Source organism: Melospiza melodia, chromosome 2, assembly GCF_035770615.1.
Source record: "Melospiza melodia melodia isolate bMelMel2 chromosome 2, bMelMel2.pri, whole genome shotgun sequence".
Lineage (NCBI taxonomy): Eukaryota > Metazoa > Chordata > Aves > Passeriformes > Passerellidae > Melospiza > Melospiza melodia.
Window position 1 is genome coordinate 118,415,892 of NC_086195.1, and position 22,293 is coordinate 118,438,184.

The following is a 22,293-nucleotide window of genomic DNA, read 5'->3' on the forward strand; positions in this document are numbered from 1 at the left end:
CTTTCATCCTATCGTTTGCAATCCCATAACACTAGTGGTAACCATAGCCATTGTGTAGAAAGAGCATTTAGTGTTCTCCTTTTAACAGCATTTAGCAGATGGAACCAGCTCACTTTCACAGAACCACAGAATGGGTAAATTGTGTGGAAGGGATTACAGTGGGTCATCTGATCCAACCTCTCTGCTGAGGCAGGCTCATCCTAGAGCACATGGCACAGAAGGGCATCCAGATGGTTCTTGTACATCTTCCACAAGGGAGACTCTACAACCTCTCTGGGCAATCTGGGCAATCTGTTCCAGTGTGTGGTCACCTGCACAGTAAAGACATTCTTACTCTTATTCAGGTGGAGCTTCCTGTGCATCAGTTTCTGGCCCTTGCCTCATGTCCTAGTGGTTGGCAACACCAAGAAGTGTCTGGACCCATTCCCTTTTAATGTGTATACACATTAATAAGGTCCCCTCCTAGTCATGTCTTCTCGAGGCTGAACAGGCCCAGCTCCCTCTGCCTTTCCTCTTAACAGAGATGCTCCTGTCACCTTACTCTCTTTGTCACCCTCTGCTGGACCCTCTCCAGGAGTGTCTTGGGCTGGGGAGACCAGAACCCAGATGGGACCTCACCAGGGCTGAGCAGAGGGGCAGGACAACCTCCCTCGACCTGCTGGCAATGCTCCTCCTTGTGCATCCCTGGACAGCACTGGCCTTGTCCCCAAGGACACACTGCTGGCTCAGGGACAGCTCGCTGTTCCCCAGGACATCCAGGTCCTTCTGGGCAGAGCTGCTCCCCGCAGGTCAGCCCCAGCCGGTGCTGGTGCCAGGGTTGTTCCTTCCCAGGTGCAGGGGAGGAATTTGCTTTTGTTGAACTCCAGACAGTTCTTCTCTGACCCTCTCTTCAAGCCGTCGAGATCTTTCCGAAGGGCTGCACAGGCCTCTGGGGTATCGGCCACTCCTCCCGGCTTTGCGCCATCAGCAAACTTGCTGAGGAAATACTCTGCCCCTTCATCCCTTTGCCAGCTCCCCTCAGAGAACCAGTGAGGAGCAGCCCGTCAGAGGCCGAGACCTTGTCAGAGCTCTAAGCTGAGCTCATACGGCGGCGGTGGCGGTGGCTCGGTCAGGGCAGCGCAGCGCCGGCCCGGCGGCCCCGTCTGGCCCGTCGCCATGGCGACCAGCGGCCGCGTCCCGCGGGGCGGAAGGGCCGCGCTCTCGCGAGATGGCGGCGGCCGGGCCGGGCCGGGCCGGAAGGAGGCGCGCGTTTGAAGGCGGCGGCGGCGGGAAGGGGCCGTGGCGGAGGCGGAACGGGGCAGGTGAGCGTGGCTGGCTGGGGCTGTGGAGTCACGGCGCTTCTGAGCTGCTGCTGCGGGCTCGGTGCGGGGCCCGCCCGAGCGGAGCGAGCTGTGGCCGCAGCGCCGGCTCCCCGCGCCGGGGCGGTGCCGGGCTGGCCCCTGCCCAGGACCGTTCCTTTCCAGGCGGGTGGCGCTTGAGGGTGCCTGAGCGCAGCCGCCGGCGCCGTGACGGAGTTGAGCTTAAAAAGTAGGGAGACGGGTTTTCTTCACTTTTAGAATCGGAATAACTGAACTGCGTAGTTATCGAGGTCCAGAAAGTTTAGGTGGTGCACTTTTAAAAGGCTTGTTCTGCCGTGGGACAAGGATGAGCTTTAGGTTTTAATAGGATGTTCGCTTGCCAGGTGTTATTCGGTTCCAAACTGAAGTGCTTGTTTTACGGCTTGTTCAGCTAAGTATTTATATATAGAATCATTTAGGTTTGAAGAGACGTCTAAGATTATCAATCATGTATCTTTTATCATGTGATTTTTGTATATAGATTAAATTTTGTGAAGGGCTTTAAAAAAAAAAAGCACAGACGGGAGGAAGCATAGGTTTTTATTTGAACTGTACCAAATCATGAAGTAATTGGATGCTGAAAATCTTTATAGTAAATTTTATTCTGTTCTCAGTGTTTCATTCCAATCCTCTGTCTCTCTAACACACACAAAAAAAGAATAAAAAAAAAAAACCAGAAAAACTAAAAACCACCAAAAACCTGTTTTTTTCAGGTGAGTAACTGAACCTGAAATCACACTGTTGCAGTTCTTGAGTTACATCGGATTTTACATTGGTTTTGAAAAGCTGCAAAAGTGAATGTCACATAAGAGGTTTTAAAATATCAAATGGCAAGGCTTTGGGAATCCCTCACATGGGGGGATGCAAGATGTGGAATCCATATCACAACTTCAGAATGAAAATCAAGCCTCCAGTCTTAGTTCTAAATCTCTTGACTGAAAGACTTGCTTATTAAATCTTATTTGTTTTATCACCGGGGTTTAGCATAAACTGCTTAGATATTTACTTCTTAGTATGTTCAGTTATGAGTATTTTCAAGTCCTAGTTTCCATAATACATGTGTTTTTAACACATATTCTTAGAGGATATTTGTAATATTTGTTAGCTATCTTTTTGAAAAAGCCCAAGTGCAATTTCTTGTTCTCCAGTCTCCACCATTTACACAGTATGCTTTTAAAATAAGTTATCCATTATTTAAAAGAAATTATTGGAATTGACTCTGACTGATTTATGGCTTACACTTATAAAATGTTGTTGAAGTCACATGTTAAAATATAATTCTCAGCTTCTCTTGGTATCTTGAGGGAATCGATATTAGCACTTTGTTAAATAATGCCTGTGAAACACTGAAAGGTGAATGGAATATTTATATGATTGTCAAATATTTACTTTGAATTTGAACCAACAAAACAGGGAAACTGGCAGAAAATGTCACCTGGAAAAGTTCTGCAACCTGCAGTGGAAATGAAGGTGGATGAACTCTTTTTGTGCTGGTTGAGTCAGCCTGCCACTCAGCTAATACTAAAGGACTGCTTGAGAAGAATCAAGAATAAGGAGAAAACAGAGTTTGGTAACACAGATTCAGGAAACAGTAAACATAAGAACTTCACCAGTAAAAATTCCAATTCCAAGCAGTGCATATTAGGAGATACCAGATTGCCTTTGTTGTCTTTGAGTCCTCCTCAGCTTTCTACTGCTCTTCCATTGGCAACTCCAGCTAGCTCAAGGAACATTTCTAATGTCAGAGCATCACATCGATCCTCCGGGACCAAAGAAGTAAGTTTGTTTCTTTTTAGATTTATTTGTTTAAATGGAACTGACTTTTGTGTTTGTGGTATTGGCAAATTATGTAAGTAAATAGTTACCCCAGAGGAGGTATCAGGAGTGGAGTGAAGCAGCTGCACTGAACCTAAAATACCAATGTTTGTGTATTATTAGTGGATAGGTGGCCTGAGCTTCCATAAGACTATCTTGGGTCCTTGCCATCTAATTGTGGATAAATTTAAGTCCTTGTGTTTGTGTTCCTTTTGTAACAGACTGCCTTGACTGCAAATATTCCTTTGTCTAATGATACCAGGCACTGTTGTTAGTACAAGACTCAAATTTGGCTTCACTGGATCTGCATATTAACAAAGTAATTGTTTTGGTACTGCATGGTACACTCAGCACTTCCTTCCTAATGAGCTCTTTATTTGTAACAGACAATGCCCTCTGTGCAAGGATGGCAACCCTGCCCCCAACCTGAAACCTTCTTTTTAGGCTTGCAGTTCAGTTCAAAATCTAGTTTCTAGCTCTTTTCATAAAGAAAAACCAAACTGGATAGAAAATTTTGTCATGACTGACAAAATTAAGTGTTGCTTATGTATTATCAACAACCCTAGAATCATAGAATTACAGAATGGTTTGGACTGCACGGGACCTTCATGACCCTCTAGTTCCAGCCACCCTGCCATGGACAGGGACATCTTCCATTAGACCACATTGCACAAAGCCCCATCCAGCCAGGCTTTGAGCGCTCCCAGGATGGGAGATGCACAGCTTCTCTGGACAGCCTGTTTCAGTAAGGAATTTCAATAATTTCTTCATAATATTTGATCTAAGCCTACCCTTGGTTTAGTTTAGATTCAAGCCCTTTTAGTTGTGTTTAGTTTAAAGCCCTTTCCCCTTGTCCTGTCACAACATGCCCCTTTAAGTACTGGACGGCTTCTCTAAGTTCTCCCCAGAGCCTTCTCTTCTCCACATGGAACAACCTCAACTCTCTCAGCCTCTCTTCTTTGGCAAGGTGCTGCAGCCCTGTGATCATCTTTGTGACCTTCCTCTGGACTTGCTCCAGCAGATCCAATCCTTCTTTTGCTGAGCACCCCAGAGGTGGGCACAGCACTCCAGCTGGGCTCTCACCAGACCAGAGCAGAGGGGCAGAATCACCCACCTTGCCCTGCTGGCTGGCTGATATTGATGCAGCCCAGGATGTTTGGCTTTCTGAGCTGCAAGTGCACATTGCTGGGTCATGCTGAGCTTTTCATCCAGCAACATCCCCAAGTCCTCCATCCCAGGGCTCCTCTCAGTCTGTTCCCCACCCAGTCTGTTTGTGGCTTGGGATTTTCTTGTCCCAGATGCAGAGCCTTCCACTTGACCTTGCTGAACTTCATCACATTCATAAAGACTTCAAAGAGTTTTTATGCTGTTTGTGCTACAGGACTATAAATTCATACATTTTAATAGTACTGGAAAATTTTAAGAGGTTGTAATTCCCAATTGCTCTATATACTTTGGTATCTAACTTATTGCAGTGTCCAAACCTGGTATCCCAGAGAAGCCTGTTCAGTTGGGTAAGGGTAGAGAGGATAAAGCTGGGATGTTTAAGAGGATCAGTTATTTATTGTTTGTTATTGATATGCATTGAGTGTGTAGACTTACCCTTTAAGCCACAGGAGTAACAGCATGACACTTCTGCACTTAAACATTTAATCTGAAGTGACCTCTTGGTTTCATAAATACTAATTTTCAAATCTAGTCTGACAACTTCCTAGCTCCAAAACACCACATGTCCAGTCCAGTGTTTGTCTAGATTGACTTTACAATAATAGGGACTTGTGTTTATGTACAATCACCAGCCAGACAGCGGGGCATGATGATTGATTTACTTTTTTGTTGTTGTTCACACTATTATATTTCCTGTTCTAGTAAAATGCAGATAGTCAGTCAACAGATGCTCAGTTTATTCTCATATCAGATAAAAGCAGGCAAAGCAAAAGACAAAGTTTTCTGTTAAAACTCACTGTTATTTACTATACTTGATCACTAACTTGTGTACTGCAATTTCTCTTCATGTGTCTTGGTTGATTGCTTGAAGTAAATTCCATACAGAAGAACTAGAAGAGATTAATGAAGAGTAACATCCTTGACTTAATTGGAATTGTTTGTATAGTGCTGAGAGAGAACCTAGAGGAATTAGGTTGTTCCTTGCTTGAGTAGGTTGGGCAGGAGGAATTTCCAATCATATTTATAGCTTTATTATTCAGGTGAACTAAATCTTCATCCAAAAGTTTCTTAATCTCTAAGTGTAAATTGCATTTTCAGCTGGAATTAGCTCTTAAATACCACCAAGAATTGCATGTTCTGCCACAACAGTGTATTTTCTCTTAGAAAGCACAATGTACCCCAATTTCTTCCACAAATTACCTCACACAGTGTCAAAACTAATGCATCTGCTGTTGTGCATCTTATTATGTTTCTCAGATGAAGCCACAATGGTTCTACCTACTTCATATGAGTTTTAAGTAAGTTTGAGGCCCTCATCTTGTTTCTATAAGTGGAAGAAAATGTTTCAGATGCTGGACCTACAGTACAAGCTAATACAGATTAAAATTCTAAATATCAGTCCTAGAAAATGATGAGTTAATGTGCTTAGCTCTGTGTGCATGTGGGTGATGTTAGGAAAAGGCTTTTACATCCAGTCATAAAGAGCTGGGGAATTATTTCTTTTTTGGACTATGTAAGTCAACTTAAGCATCTTACTAAACTTTTTCTCATTATGCACTGGAAGTCTCATAAGGCAGCATACAAGCAGTTAACCTATTTGGCATGATACATTTTCAGTATCACTGAGCTAAATCACTGCATTTGATTATGGGTAAGGCTGCTGTATGCCTTTTTCCTGTTTCTTAAAATGTTCCTGCAATTTTTTGAAGGATAATACAAACAATAAAGCTGATAACAGAAAACCACTATCTTTAAGTAATTACCAGGAAGTAAATATGGTTTTGTAGGAAAACAACATTTCCATCCTACGGGTTTCTGTACTTGTTAGCAAAACATGTTTTTCTGAACAGGAAGCATTCTTAATTAGAATCTAATTAGATGTGTAATCTTTTTATACTTTAAACAGTAGCATATGAGCAAAATAAGTTGGTGTGCTGATGGCAACCATTAAACAGTATTAAATGTACTGTAGCTGTCAGCTATTGTATTCAAGGAGATCTTTGCTTTTTTTCCAGAGATTAGCTTATAATTGAAGCCTGTGGGTTATATTTCTATCCAAAATACAGAAATTGCCATGTATTTTGCTGAAACACTAATGTCATGCCAGAGGATAATTTGCTGTCTTTCAAGATAGTTGGAGCCCTCTCCTGATTAGCAAGTCAAAAGTACTTATTCCAATAATGAAAGAACCTACATGGTCTTTATAGAATTTTTTCATCTGGACAGGTCACTTAAAAACATGTTAAAAGTAAACTGTTGACTTAATCCAAATGCACATTTCAAAACCTGTTCAAAGCTCTACCATGAAAATTCATCTTTGTGTGTTTTAATGCAAATGAAAGCAAAACAGTGTTTGTTTATGGATTTTTTTTTCCTTTATGGGAAAAAAAATGACACTTTATGCTTTACTTTGCTTCGCTTGTATGGTGCCATTCACAGTGACTGTGAAATGTGACTGTCCCCATTGTGTGAACATGTTAATTGCAGAGTTCTGGTGCTTTGGTTATGTGATGTGAAGTGCTTGCTAGCACTTGGTATTCTGCAAGTAGGCCTGTGATTTCTGTGTACTATATGCTTCAAATAACAAAAAAGTAGAGACAAAAAATTTCAGCATTCAAGTCTCAATTATTTTCTGAGTGTATTGTTGAAGAAATTCTAGGGCTGTAACTTTGAAACTAGAAGGATGCTGTAGATTTCTTCTAACCCTTATCACAACTGTAGATAGATTTAACAGTGTTTCTTGGAGTCTAGATTATCCTAAGCACCTGGGGCATACACAATTGTACACTGGGCATCCCACTGTCAAAAATCCCAGTCCTCAAGGTCTAAAAGGTGCCTGGTGTTCAAGGCATCTGGGGAAATAATTCACAGAATTCCCTGTGGGCATTTTGTGGGATGGTGGTGCAGAGAGAATGTGATACAATCAGAAGTACTTCAAAGTTATTTTCCATTTCTCTGCAGGGTCAACCTTTGATATAAAGGTACTTCTTGAAATGGTTTCTTTGTTTCCTTTGTCTGATAAGCATGATGTTCCTGCTTGTTATCCTGTGGCAATTAAAGCTCATTTTCCTCCTATTTCTGTAACTTGTAAATGTTTTTACTTCTTTAATATATGGCTGCTTAGCTTCAACATGAGCAACATTCTTGCCAAATTTTTGTAATCAGTTGCTTGATTTAAACGTAGTGATACTGCTGTCATCCATTTTAGTTTAAAGGGAGGCTAGAATGAAACCTTTTAACATGGGCTGAAGTCTGAATAACACTTAACAGTTGCTTTTTAAATAAATTAATTCTGAGAGCTCCGGGTGGAGAGTAGCTGGGCTGATACCATCATCTTACACAGTGTGTCTGCATCTGAATTGCTGCCTCGTTCATAGCAGAACTGTGAACTCCAGAGCCTGGGCTGTGCTAGCATTGCTCTGCACACCAGATTGTGCTGTGTGGTCCAGCACAGACACTCCCTAACTCTGTATCAGGCAAAGATAGTGTTAGTAGTGCCCTGTCCTATCACTAAGTGGGGAGGATGCTGGACTTGGCTTTCAACTCAAGCCCGTGACTTAAAGGGAGACTGTAAATAACCTGCTATCAAACTGATGTACTTTCACAGTGATAACTGGGCATTATGAGAGATGTCAGCATTAGTGTGATCTCAATAAAGCTCCTTCTATGGTGCCAACAAAGAAAGGGCAGCCAAAAGTTCATATTAGAGTCTGGAAGAGTGCAGTTATAGGTGCTCCTATAAAATCATCATTAGCTTTGAGTGGGGTGATGTAATAGTAGTCAACATAAGCAGCACTGGTAGTACGTTGTGTTATTCATCTTAAGCTTTGCTGTACTGAATAGCTTGGAATAGAAGAGCCATTTTCCTGATTAAAGAACTAACTGTTCTTTTTATTCATAATTGAGAAACGGAATTGAGAAACTGTTGCAGGGTTATGATAATGCTCCTTATTCTAACTGTATCTTGTTACCCTGGCATGTAAATGTTACTCTTGTTGGCAGTTATATTGATTTTGTTTACACTTTGTGCTTTATTTAAAAAATAATGAACTTTTGTCCTCTTTCAAAGTGGCAGTTGCACTTGTGTCCTACTGGAAACTCATATTTTTGTATGCTGCATGCAGTCTAAGAGTTTTTGGCATTTCTAGTACTGAGAAATGGAAATCAGAATTTTTTAGCTTTCTTCAGGTGAGTTGGAAGCTCACCTGAATCCTGACCCAGGACAATTAAAATTAATTCAGTTGGGAATTATGACATTTAATAATGACAGTCACACCTGTGTGAGTAACTGGCATTTAAAAGCAAACAAAAAAAAGTTCAAAGCTATATCATCATTGCTTACAGGTCATTACTTTTCAGTAGCTTCTCTGTTCAGTCTTTTAAAACAAGTAAACTTAATTATAGCTTTATATCAGTCATTTAAACAGTCCTTTTTTTTAAATGGGTGTTCAGTCTGTGAGGAAATTAGGTATTGATGTAGATGAGATAGCACTTTTTTTTTTAATCCAGTGATGCTTGAGAACCTGTTTTTAAGAATTTCTTCATATGTCTTACATTTACTCTGTCAGCAAGAAATAAAGTTGAGGCCAAAAGTATGTATGGGCTTACTTCAGCATAAAATCACAAATGCAGCTCATCCAGTGAAGGAGTTTGTCCACTGTTGTTTCCTAGTCAATGGGTGCTCAGGACTTTTCTGCAAGCCATGTTATGAGAAAAATCTTCCAAATGCCAGTGGTAAAATCACATGACCAAGCCTTGGCAAATTAAGAGGTTTTGCACTCACAATTTTCTTACAGTTGCCTTGCTTTCATTGTATTTAACTCACTGCATTGATTCAATAAGATACTAATTAAGCCTACTCATTGTTTTTCACAGTCAGCAACAAATGGTTACTAAATTTAGTGTTTTAAGTGTGCCATAATATGTAAATAACTCCTTTGTTATTTACATATAACATGTAAATGTTATGGTGTTGTGGGGTGCTGTTAGTATGTCTTCCAGTTAACCACATGATACCAGTGTCTGGTAGATAAGAATAATTTGTACTCTGCAAACAACAGATACAACTTAAAATGAGTCCATGGAAACCTACAGTGACCAAGATGTGTTTTTAAAAGCATGTTCCAGTATTTAATGTTAGATGTGCTCCTTTTGCATAGCAATCATGTGGAAAACAGCTAGAAACTGTAGAGCCACCCATGTACTGCTTCTTGACCACAGGTGCTTGCAGGAACGATGAGCTCTTGGGATATGTGTCCCATTAACCTTGTGCATGCTGTTTAGTTTCATTTCATATGGAACTAGCCTTGGATATTTGTTCTGTGCAGATCCTGCTAGAAACTTTGGCTGATTTCAGGTTGAGTGGGATGAGCTGGAAGTCTAAAAGGAAAATGTACATGGAATCTACATGGGGAGATGTAAGGGGAAATACTGAGTGGGTGCTGAAGAAATCATTGCCAAGTACTTGCATGATGTGTTCAGTGTGAATTAGGTTCAGTTTGATTTTCTTGACAAAAGAAGCCTTGTAGAACTTATCAAATTACTTGATTAGGTGTTTTTTTTTTGATTCAGCAGAACCAGGAGAATAGTTCTCAATGAGTTTTATTCCTTTAGAAGCTAGATTTGTATTGATAAACAATAAACAATTTTCTAAATTTTGTAAACATTTCTAGTAGATATGATGAATACTGATGTATTGTAAATAATAATCTTTGTGACATACTTTACCAAAAGATAAAGCAAACTATTTGAAATTATGCAATATTGAAACAATGAGCTAGATTATTTTTCTACCTGCAAAATCTTTGTGAATAGTCATTTACAGCAAATACTGTAACAGGAGACTTTCCTGTTGTAGTATCAGATTTTTAAACAAAAGATGACTAATTTTCTTCTCTTGCTTTTAACACACTGAAAACACCATGTAAAATTTTGACTCCTTGCTTATTTATCAAGTGACAAAATTAAGCCCAATGTTTTAGAACAATTTTTCCAGACTGCTTGAAAAAAATATGTAAAATTTACATAACGACTTACTTCAGATGGAAGTACTGAACAGGTTATACAGTGTTTAACTAAATTGCTGGACAGTTATAAAATGTCATTCATGTTCTTAATACCAGACTTCTAAATTACTGTCAACTTCTAAATTCAGGTGGCACAATGTAAATAATAACAATAATAACAATCTAGAAATTGCTAAATATCCGAAATGGCCAGTGTGACTTTGTAAAGTTCTATAATGCATGTCATTAAACTTGGTTTTAAAAGCTGCTGTCTCTTGTAGGAAAATTTCTGGCGTTCTGAATCAACCTGAACTGATTGTTTATTTTAATCTAAGTCTGCTATTCAGAGGCTTATATTGGTAAAATTACAAGTGCATATGTTGTGGACTGTAGCTTCATCTGTGGATAGCCTCTGTAGCATCACAGTTGATTGAAAATGTAAAAGCACAGCATCTTATTAGAGGAAATATGACTAATTTGTGTAATCCATAGTAGATTTTTTTTCTTTATAGCTTTCTCTCTTTAATACTCACCTCATCAGCATCAGTTTGGGTGGTCTTGGTTTTCATGATCTGATGAATAGAGTCATGTGAAGATCATGAATAGTAAATTGGCTTCATCTGCAAAACTATTCCAACAACCTTTTTCCCTTAAAAGTCAGTTTATGCTGTACACAAATAAATAAAATGTGAAGTGACTTTTTTTAAGACGGCAGAGAACATGAGAATTATTCTAAAGGGTTGTAAACCATTCCTTTGTTGTCAGGCATTGGTTTTATAACTGATTGATGCTTGCTGAAGTTAGTCTGTCAGATGCAGATGACAAACTGAAAAAGGCCTTTGCTATGTCTTTGGAGTCCAGGCTGTGTAATCATAGCAAGGTGACATGTATCTTATCTTAGTTGTAAGCTGATAATGGCCCTTAGCAGCTGGTGTTCATACACGGCTTTCTTTTGTAATGTGCAGAAAATCTGATCCGCCCCTCCTTCCTGGCCTACTAACATGACCACACATCTGGCATCTAACTGCTGTCTTTTTACTTACTCACTGTCTTGTCTCCTAAGAATTCTGGATTCTCTTAAATGCTGTGGAAAGAACTGCCAGGCATTGTTCTGTCTAATCCAAGACTACTGGAAAATTTAAATAATTATTCAAGAAGGCATTTACATGCAAAACTTCCCATTCCAGTGGGGAGGCATTGCATCCTACAAGAAAAAAAACTTATGTGTCTAGGCCCAGATGCACATGAACTCCCTCCCAAGGCCAAAGGATCAGTTTCTTCTTGGGAAGGTAGATTTCTGAACTGCACAGTGTCAACATCTAGCAGTTCATCAGTATGTCATACTCACTCCAGGAAAACTGTCCATGACTTTTAAAGCAATCAGTTTCCATAGCTGGTTGTTGAATATGAGCCTAATAACTTGATTCCTTCTGCTGTGTGCGCATTGTACATGTTGGCTCCCTTGGGTTTTGGGAGTGTACTGCTGCAAAGGGATGACTCCCATCCAAAGGAGAGTTAGGCATGGATAGTAGTACTTGGTTATTCTGTTCAGTTCGCAAATGCATTGTCCTCTTGTTCTCTTTTCATGCACAGCAGTTACAAATGGGAAGTTGCTAGCAAAAAGTTAGTTTCAGGATCTTTCAGTATAGCAAAGGCGAGGTATGGACCATCTGGCTTAGAAATAATTCTTGATAACATTAAATAATGGTGGTAGTCTAGACTAGACAATAATGTTTGAGTGGAAAAAAAAAAGAACTCAGCATTTTAGGGTTGTTTGGTTTGGGATTTCTTGTTTTCTTAGTCTAGCAAAGAATTGCTTCTTTTGTTTGTCTTCTAGTATATTTATGTAATTTCTTCTTTGTATTTTTTTGCCTCATAGTAGCTGTTTTAGCTAACATCCTTAGCTGATTGACTTCTTGTATATTTTCCTGACCTATTTGTTTTTACTAGTGCCTTCTTTCTACTTTAAAACCTCTGAATATATCTTAAATACTACATTAGTCATGCCATATTTTTTTTTCTGTATTGAGAAGGTGCCACCTTGCCTTGCTTCTCTTAACTGCTGTGTTCTGCCCCTCACTATTAAGTTACTTTTGTAAAGGGTTGCATTAGTTGCATTACAGCCCTTTACAGTGACTGATTTGGAGGTACAACAATTTTCTTTCCACAGTTAACCCAGAAGCCACTCTTAGTTTCTGCACTATCACAGGCTGAGGAATGCTGTTGGGTTCCATGCTGTTGCCATTGGGATTGCCTATTCAGCCTTATTTAAATTTCCTCCAATAGCCAAACAGGCTTTCTGTCATCTTGGTTCATGTTTTATTGGGTTGAATGCTAGACTCCAGTAACTAAAGTTTTTATATGGCTGAAAATTATTTTCTTGGGGTCTTCCTGTAATGCTTTTTCCAGATTTGAGGTCACTTAAGAGATTAAGACGTTAATATACTGCTGGTATATGCTTCTGACAAGAAATTCTGGTTTGCTAGGCAAATACTTAAGGGGTTTTTAAAGTTGTCTTCAAGGTTGTATTTCCTCTACAATACCCAGAATATTGTGTTATTTTTGCTGTGTTACTCTTGTGTATTTTCAGATCTTTGTTAAAGTGATGAACTCTTTGGCCACACTCCTTGAGTCCAGTCATTCATAGTGTGTATCTTTAGCTTTGGAAGGAAGCTCTGAGCATGCATCTTCCCCCCTGTTTGTTTATCTAGCTAATAATAGGCTGCCAGGATACTTGAACAGCTTCATGGCTGGCACCCAGACCTTCACCCAGTAAAGGATTTTGCCTTAGCTTTCACTGGAGAGAATTCAGATTTAGAATAAAAGTAACATTACAACACTTCCAGTTCAGTCAGGATGAAAGCTGACTTTCCCCTGTGATTAATTCATGACTGAAAAGGTTAAAACAGATCTTAGGGGACTCATGACCACATTGCTTTATAAGTGCTCAGTCTCCTTAAATGTGGCAATACCAACCCCTTTTCCATTTAGATGGTGAAAATTATGTGATTAGTAGCCAGTTGCAATCTCTGGAACAACAAATTGCAACCTGTGAACAACAAATACCCAGGTATATAAATGGCCACTAGGTTGGAAACCGTAGTGCTAAAACATATGAGACTAACAATAGGATTGACTTGGAGCAGTGAAGTAATATTACGAGAAAGCAATGCAGAATATTCAAAACACTGAACCTGGTTTGCTGGCTAAGTTATGATGGGTTCTGAGTTCTGTTTGAATAAAGGAGGGAAATACACACCTCCTTCAAAAATGGAGTTCAGAACATTTCTTTGTTACTGAGGCTCCTTCAGCAGGTTCAGGAGCTCCAGGCCTTTTAGGTTCCAGACTGGCACTTCACTCTTTTAGGTTAGCTCTCAGTGTGACAATCCATCACTTAATGACATAACACAGCCACATCAAATGAGACTGTGCATGCAGCAGCAAATGGGAATGCATCACCTGGTTGAAAGGGATGAAAATAGCAATTTAGGTGAGAAGATGCCTTTCCTTACCTCAAATAAGGGCTGTTCTGCCTAACCTGAAACACAATCTGCCTTGCAATACAACCTTCCTGACCTTCCACATTTTGGTCTGGAATGGTTATCTGTTGCCAGAATAGGATTCCTCTCCTACTCTAACACCTCAGTGCTTCATCTCAAGTTCCAGGCACGCTGCTGTTGTGTACTGCATGCCCAGTTTTCTGTTGACTTCCCTGTGGCCAAGATTTATCCCAGGTTAGTTGATTTAGTCTTCCTAAAAGACAGTGAGTGACAGCCAGATTTGCTCAATGCAGTTGGATAGTCTGGTCATGCCAACCACAACATGTCTGACTCTTGCCTTGTCAATTCCTTTCTTGTTCTCCCGTTTCCAAAAGAAATAAATATCTTCATAACGAGCTGCAGTAGAGAAGTGGGAGGCAGGGACTGGACTGGATACTAAATTAAAACCAAGAAAGCAGGTGTTTTGTCATTATTTACTTTCTAACAGTGTGTCATAAACTAAAAAAAAATCCAGTTAAGACAAATCATGTTTCACTAGCACTTTTTCATAGTTTTCTTAATTGAACAGGAATATTTACTGTGGGATTTTAATGCAGTGTTACATATAGAATGGCTATGAATGGATAAATATGGCTAAAGATTATATGGGAGTAAAATAGTGCCATCCAGTAAAAGAAATCTCTGACATAGTGGTGAAAGAGTTGTTTTGGGCTGTGTACATTTTGTGTAATCAGGAAAATGGCCTTATTTAAAGTAGGAGGGATGAAAACTGAATAGGTTTGGCAAGGTCTTTCGTTTTATGCTGTTTGTAACTAAACTTGTGCATGACAATTATGTTGATAATAAATAGCCAACATCTCTATCTTTAGAGAATTTGGAGGTGCTAACAATGTTCACAGCCTGGAATAGTAAGAGTTACTGTACTCATAATTGTAATGGTGATATTTGAAAAAAAACAAATCCATCAAAATAACTAAAGATTGCTATGATAAAGGTATATCCATTTAAAATGTGAAAACTCCACTAGTTATAAGTTACTGTACCTAAAACTGCAAAGGAGAAGGAACTGAAGGTCACTTGAATTTTCACAAAGCTTATCAGATTTCTGTTTCCATGAAGAATATTGATGTGTATTAAAATCTTGCCTCACCACCCCCATAAAATATATTTGAGATTCAGTACACTGAAAATAGAGTGGTAGTGGAGTCTAATGCTAGTGAAATGTGACAGGTATGCAATCTAGCATGTGGACGTTAATGTTTATAAAGCTACTTAGGAAAAAAAGTATCCTGTCAATTTTTTCAAATTTTGTGACATCATTTATATTTCTAATGTAACCTTTTGGTAAAACATTATTTAAAGCAGTGTTTCAGTGTGGTAACATTAACTTCATTTCTGCTATGGCTTTCCATCTTAACATTTAAATTTTTAGATTCTTGAAATACAGTAACTGAGTTTTTTTTTACATCAATCTATATCTATTTATTGATTATGTGAGCCATTCTGAAAGCCTGTCTGAAGCTCTTTGCCATTGCCTTCATTGTCCCAGTGTAATAGGGTTCCTACTAAAGTACAAAATAGTTTAAAAGGAATTAATTGCTGTGTAATAAGCCTTATCCTTCGGTGAGGTTCTTCATTGAAGCTAGACAGTGAGTGTTTTGTGACAGAAGGGAAAGCTGAGGGGGATGGGAGGAGGAGGAAGCTAGAAAATAACACGGCTGGTCTCTCTGCATTCCTGTAGGGCTTGCCTTTTTTAAAATTGGAAGCTGCTTTTATAGATGCTCCTCCAAACACGGTTTTCATTTTCCATAATGTCCCATTTAGACTTTGGAATGCCTGGATGAAAGGGCAGGCCCCCAAAGTGACTTCCCAATCTGTTCTTGCAATTCCAGCCAAGTTCCCTTTAATGTATGGAGTGGGCAAAGTTGAGCTGACTCTTATAATATCCCAGAAGTCGGGCGCAGCTGCTGCTTTAAGCGGCACTGAGAGATAATACAACAGCTCTGCTATTTACTGGGACTCGAGTGCCTGGACTGGCACACAGAGACATTATATGAAATCCGAAAGCATGAGGATAAAGGAGATTTCTTTGCGGCAAGATCCCGATCTAAGAAAGGAGTTGGCACTGCTAGCTCGAGGATGTGATTTTGTTTTACCTTCTAGATTCAAGAAGAGACTGAAAGCTTTTCAGCAGGTTCAGGTTTGTCTTTCTGTTCTTATACAATTAAGTTATTGTTGTCAATTGTACCTTTATAACCACTCAAACTGCAGGCAATGCTTGAAAGCTGTCACTCAGCTAGCAGAGTTTTGATAGTCTGTTCCATATATGATGATTTCTTCTGTGTTTTAAAGGACTGTGGTGGTGGTTTTGTGCAAAGAAAAGATGAGAGTTTGCTGAAGCACATACCACAGCTCAAGTACAATGTTTGCACAGAGGTATATGCAGTGCAAAGTTGGTACATTTAATGCTATTAGGCTTTTAAAGACTCTTTTCCTTAATCTGTATAATTGCAATCTACATACATTTCTCTGGGGGATTTAATTTTCCTCTTATCGGAACTGGGCATATAAAAAATACTGAAATAGGCTGTAACTTCACTAGCTCAAACATAATATAGTTAAAAGTGCTTGCATACTTGCCTGGTGATCCTGAATTCCTTTAGATTGTTTTTTTTGAACTTTTTATTTGAATGAGATCAGTTGTTGCTGCTTGATTCACACGTGTACTGCTGTTGTTTTGTAGCAGTGAGTTAAAGCTACAATTTTCAAGTGTGCTTAAACTTGAGAATAGAAATATTTGAAAAGTAAAATCCGCAGGGAAACTACTTGTAGAGTCAATGTTGAAAGAGATTTGTTATCCTTTGGAGTGAGAAAAAACATACAACTTTTTTTGAGAAACTGAAATTTGGTATTTCTTTGAATACCCTTTAAGACATACAGTGATATCTGAAAGCATTCACTTTGACCTTACTTCACCCTCACTTCTAATTCATGTACTAAAATAAAGGTGTGTCAGTGAAGGCATGTGTGAATTTTTTTCACCCTTTTTTAATTAAGGAAAGTTTAGCAGTTGAATAAAAATTACATTAACTTAGAATTTCTGGCATTGTTAGTTATTCTAAATATAGCCTGCTACTTAATTTTGAGTTCAGAGCACTAATGTCCCTTCCAGATGACCTTCAAGAGAGGGACATAGAGCCCTATGACCCTAAAAATGTATTAGACTTCTATCTTCCATATGTTTATTTAAAATTTGTTTCAAGTGATCTTTATAAACAGTGTTTATTCCTTTGTGCAAAGCAGAGTGCCAGTGTTGACTGTGCTGATTTACACCATTTAGCATAGACATGTGAGTTAAAGGATTTTTGACTTGTGTCTTCAGTGCTAAACTGGAGACAGGTACATTGATTAGAGATAGCAAGAAAAGAAAATATGATCTTAATTACCCAAAAGTAGTGGTAGCAGTTAATATTTGGGCACCTCAGAGGAGGAGGCAAGTTCAGTCTAGTCATGGCATCCTGTTGTAAACAAACACAGCATTACCTTGTGTGGTGCCCCTTAACTTGATCTGTCTTTCATCGAGCGATAGTTGGATCACTTGTACTTTTACAGGGCCTTTTTATGTTGACCTAGAAAACATCTCAGTGTAGTATGGTTCAGCATAGCTCCAAGCTACTAACTGCTTTAGAAAACAGCTTGTCTAATCTGTAGGGGCTCTAGGATGCTGCTGGCTATAAACTTGCAGTGAGCAAGTATTTTTCATTTTTTAACCAGTCTTGCACTTCCTGGGTAAATGGCAACTGTAGAATAATGTATGATAAATTACTTCATTAGATTACAAAATTTTTTGAGCAAAACAGAGTTAACACACATATAAAACTAGAATATGAGGTCTGTCATTGCTCAATTTGATAGAAAGCATTTTCTCTTAAGTTCCTTTTTTAGGTGATGGTTTGCTTTGACCCCATGATGTTAAGGAGAACTTTTTGGAAGTATCATAAAAAATTAAATAGGGGTGCTAGTAACTGTTGATATAGAAGATGCATATTTTTTACCTGCTGTTTTATGTTAATTCCAACTTATCCTCATAGGTTAGGTGTTTTTCAAATAATAGTGTTTATCAGCTAGGTAATCATTGAAGAAATTTCATGTTAAAATTAGAGACTCCTTAGAGATTTTGTAGAATAACTTGAAACAAAACTTTATAATTTCAGTTGCCAAGCTTTGTTGGTTTTGGAATTTACAACCTCCTATTTCCCTGTATAGGCTTTCAGACACAACAGGTCATGAATATGATGTAAAATTAGAATGGTAAAGTCAGACAGAAATGGAAGCAATCTATTCTTCCATATTTCTACTACAATCTTGTAATTTTATAATTTGTTAAACAAATGACAGATTCTCGTTAAGAGGTTTGTGCTATTAAAACCAGCATCTTAAAATAAAAAATTAGTAATGGTGCTGAATGGTGAAATAACATGTGGCTCAGAATCTGCTCTGAGGTGGATTGGAATGACTGGTCTTCCACAGGTTCCAAGAATTCTAAGGCAGTGGCTTTTCATATAGGGCCATGTAAGTAAATAATCTGTGTAGGTAATCCCCTGTGGTTTAGAAGGGGTGGTCATTAGAGCATAGCACATCAGGTTTCTTGAAAATCTTTAAATAGACCATCAGTAGTGAGGTGGGTTGTTCTAGAAAGCGGAATAGGCTGTTCCTCAGTTTTAATTTATGGATGAAAATTGAAAAAAACCTGAGCAAAGTAGGGCTTTATGGAAAGAGCTATTTCTCAAAAGAAAGATGAAGCAATACACAACTGTTGAAACATTCTCTGTTACCTTGGGGAGCTAAATTTCTTAGTAGGTATTTCTGCCTAAAATGAAGTAAAACTTCATTCCATCTTACCCTGATGTTAATTGTAAAACCAATGTCTTTCTTAAGTACTTAACGCCTATGGAATATATTGAGCTGGGAATGCAACACTTGAAGGGTCGCTGTGCTTGTCCACCTTGCTTGTCAATTTATCTGAAACTTTGGAGGAAGAAGAAACTCTCACCTTGTCAAATGTACTGGCAACTTACAGATGTGAACTGAAAGGCTCAGCACTGTATTTTAACCAGTGTCGGGTGACATCCCTACCTGTCAGAGCTGGAATATAAGCAGCACCATTAGGCATGCTATATGAGGAAAATATACCTCAAGTTTGAAACATAATTAGAATAAAGTACATGTGTGTACACTGACATGCTTATACATTTAACTCAGTGTAAGCTAAACCTTGGAAAATGGGTATTTTTTTATATTTAGAGGCCACATCGCCTTACAAAACTGCAGAGTTCTAATTTTAAAACTAGACTTTTAAAAAATCAAATAAATTCATGCTGAATATAATTTTTTAAAAGGAGCTAAAACAAATCTACCCTAAGTTTTTAATTAATCCTCTCAATGTTAGTGACAGACCTGTGCTGGCATATTTTTTGATACTTTTAATGAATTATAACTTTATCTGCTGTGCCTACTGGGTGATGCCTTGGTGTAGTTGTATGCGTCACAACTCAGTGTGAAAATGGAGAACTACTCATTTCATGACCACCTGTTAATGATACTAAATGCTGCTTACACACGCTATTTATGTCAGCTGTATGAGAACTATTTCTTCAGCTTCTGCAGTGTCTCACGAGATTGGCTTGCCTTCTGAGTGAAGTGGCTTTAGACTTTAGTGCCTCTTGATCATTTTTACCTTCCTTTGGTACCGAAATGCTGCATAAATGCTTGTGGCATGTTCAAGCAATGAACACAGAGTCTGTAGGTACTAATGTGTGCTGGGCTGGTGTATATTTGTGATGTAGTGCACACAGTGATTCTTTTAGTCATGAAGATAATTCTCATTTCTGAGGCAAAACTACTTTAAAAAAATTTAATTGAGGCTGTTGGGTTTACAGCTATAATCTCAGAAGAAGGTTGTGTAACAATTAGAGGTTTCAGGCACGACAGCTTTCCTGTTAACATCAGTTTTCTAATTTAACATAATTTGTAGACCTTTTAACACCACAGGGAGAGGACCCAATATTCATTTTTACATAATACTTTTACATCAGGCACACAAATGCCTTATTAAAGAACACAAGTGTTTGCTGGGAGGGCCAGAGATGGAATACAAATCTCATTCTGACTGTAGCTAATAGGTACACTTGATGTTAGCTTGCTGATATAATGCCAGTTTTCCAGAGCAGGTGCAAACGTTTAAAACAGAATGAAAATATATAGGCTGCCCGCTGAGACTTACTAGTTAACATGAGGTTTTCCATAAATGGTTCACTGCTAGTGGATTGCCAGGTTTTAAGCTCTAGTCTCTTAAAAAGAAACTGTAAATAAGCTGGTAGATTTTTGCCATTTCTGTAATGGAGACTCTTGGTTCAAACATAAAATGTATTGGCTGCCTGTGATAGCAGCTTCTTTACCTGCTTATGTCTGGTCATAAATCTATTTTTTAAATTATTATTACAGAATATGTGTACTGTTTCTATAGAAAAGCCAATATGGTGAAAGTTTGTTACAGCTTACTTGCATTCGTGATTTAAGAGTCTAGATGTCAGTTCCCTCTGCAGCTAAGTTTTGTGATGCAGCAATTCATACATTGAAGAGTTCAGATGTACTTATTTTTTCGCTTGAAATAAAACATTCCCTATTCTTTTCTCCATTTTAACTAACACTACTAATAGTAGATGTTGTATGACTATTGGTAGTCCTAAAAAGCCTGAAACAGTTCAGCACATCTTCATATACAATGTCCTTCAACTTTTACAGGGCAAGAGGGAGATGAGATTGTTTTCACAATTGTCCAAATGAGGATTTTTCAGGGCATCAGCAGACAAGCAGGTGACAGGATACTTGCTCCAGCTGTTGACTTTGCAGCTCTGTAGCAAGGCTGAACTTGGTGACATTTCTTGTTTGAGAGGATTCTTCTTGAAGTCAATTGCACCTAGTGATTGAAGCTTGCTTGTTGTAAACATGTAAGGATAAAAAGCTATTGCAGAGTTTAAGTGGATGTCTGTCTTAGCTGTATGTGTTACTTTTGATGTTGAGCTGATGGCCTGTCCTGACAAGGGCTGTTTGCTGTAGACAAATGTTAGAATTGCCTCGGGTGTACCTGTCAGTCCATTGGCTGTGTACAATCAAAATAATCATGTACTAGGAGGAACTTGCCAGATTGTGCCCTAGAAACAGTTGGGGAACAGAATACACTGGGAAGGAATAGAGGAACTGATTTAATCTGCAATCAGAGTATTTTCTGAGGAAGCTGCAACTATATGACTAACAGTACATATTAGTGATTAGAATACTTAATTTGACATAATTCATAAACTGTAGCCTGTTTGACAACAACTCACAGGCACTAGCAGTTATACTATCAGTGACTAATTTTTCTACTGCTTTTGTCTTATGAAATGTAAAAGAAAATTAGAAAATTTTAGGAAATTGTGGTTCATAGGGTAGGTTTTTCTGAAGACTCCTGGTTTTTTTTCATTTTATAATGTGTACCCTTTTCCGTTTTTAAATTAGTAAGGCATGTGAAAGAGAGAAAATATCTTCACTGGATAAAAAGTGGCATCATTCCCAGTGATGGCAAATTCTCAGAGCAAACCTCGCTCTAGAAGCCTTTGGTAAAAGTTTTGTCAGCAAATGAAGCAAGTTACCAATGGATGTAGATGCAATGTGGAATGGTCTTGTGCCCCTTTGGGGGGCACAGGTAACTCTACATCTTCCATTTTGTGTTTGTGAAAACACAAGTATTTTCTGAATAAATCAATAAGTCCTTCATACTCCATATTTTTTATATTGAAGCTCTGTGTGGCTGTACAAAGAAAAAGCGTGCAGCCATATTTGGAGGTGTTTCTACAGCAATAATGCTTTTGCAATAGCATCTTCCAGTTCCCAGCAGGACTGCATGATTTACCTATGTCAGCTCTACCAAGCTGCAAATTGGGAGAATCTCAGTATTTCCAAAATCAGAGTTGAAGAAAAACTTGAGTGAGACTTCTGTTAGTGCAGCATATATATTACTGAAAGGGAGGAGATTGGTAAGTGTGTGCTATAATGGTTAGGTATCATGCAGAAAAATACCAGTTTACCTCAGCCTTCACTAACAAGTGAAAATCAGATTTTGACCATTTGAAAGTTTCCCAGTGCTACTTTTTTTGTGTATATATGATATGACTTGCCTGTGGTGGCCATTCACAAATGCTTTTAGTTGAATGTGGTTTTAAATTCTATACCCCAGATAGTATGTATGGAATGCATTTCATAGTTTCAGGTGGAAGCTTTTGCTGGATGCCGCTGCCTACAGTCTCTTCCTACATTAGAATATGCTCTCCCAGATGGGTTTGTGTAGATAGTCCAAAGTTTTCCATGCTCTGCTGCAGTGCTGACACTTCAGTGTCTTTTTCTTGAGGATCATTTTGGCTATTTCAG

The 22,293-nt window shown here is 38.7% G+C and overlaps 1 protein-coding gene across 3 annotated transcripts in view; it reads left to right on the forward strand.

Moving 5' to 3' along the window:
- Positions 1-1,254: 1,254 nt before the first annotated feature.
- Positions 1,255-22,293, forward strand: part of PPP2R3B (protein phosphatase 2 regulatory subunit B''beta) — a 44,553-nt gene continuing 23,514 nt past the window's right edge. Inside the window, exons 1-2 of one of the 3 annotated variants that reach the window (XM_063149699.1) lie at positions 1,255-1,301; positions 2,751-3,113. In XM_063149699.1, coding sequence (XP_063005769.1) covers positions 2,766-3,113 — 348 coding nt within the window. In that variant the 5' untranslated portion in view covers positions 1,255-1,301; positions 2,751-2,765. Of the gene's footprint in view, positions 1,302-1,506; positions 1,528-2,750; positions 3,114-15,534; positions 16,025-22,293 lie in introns of those variants that run through there. The other 2 variants (XM_063149700.1, XM_063149701.1) reach the window with 2 other exon arrangements.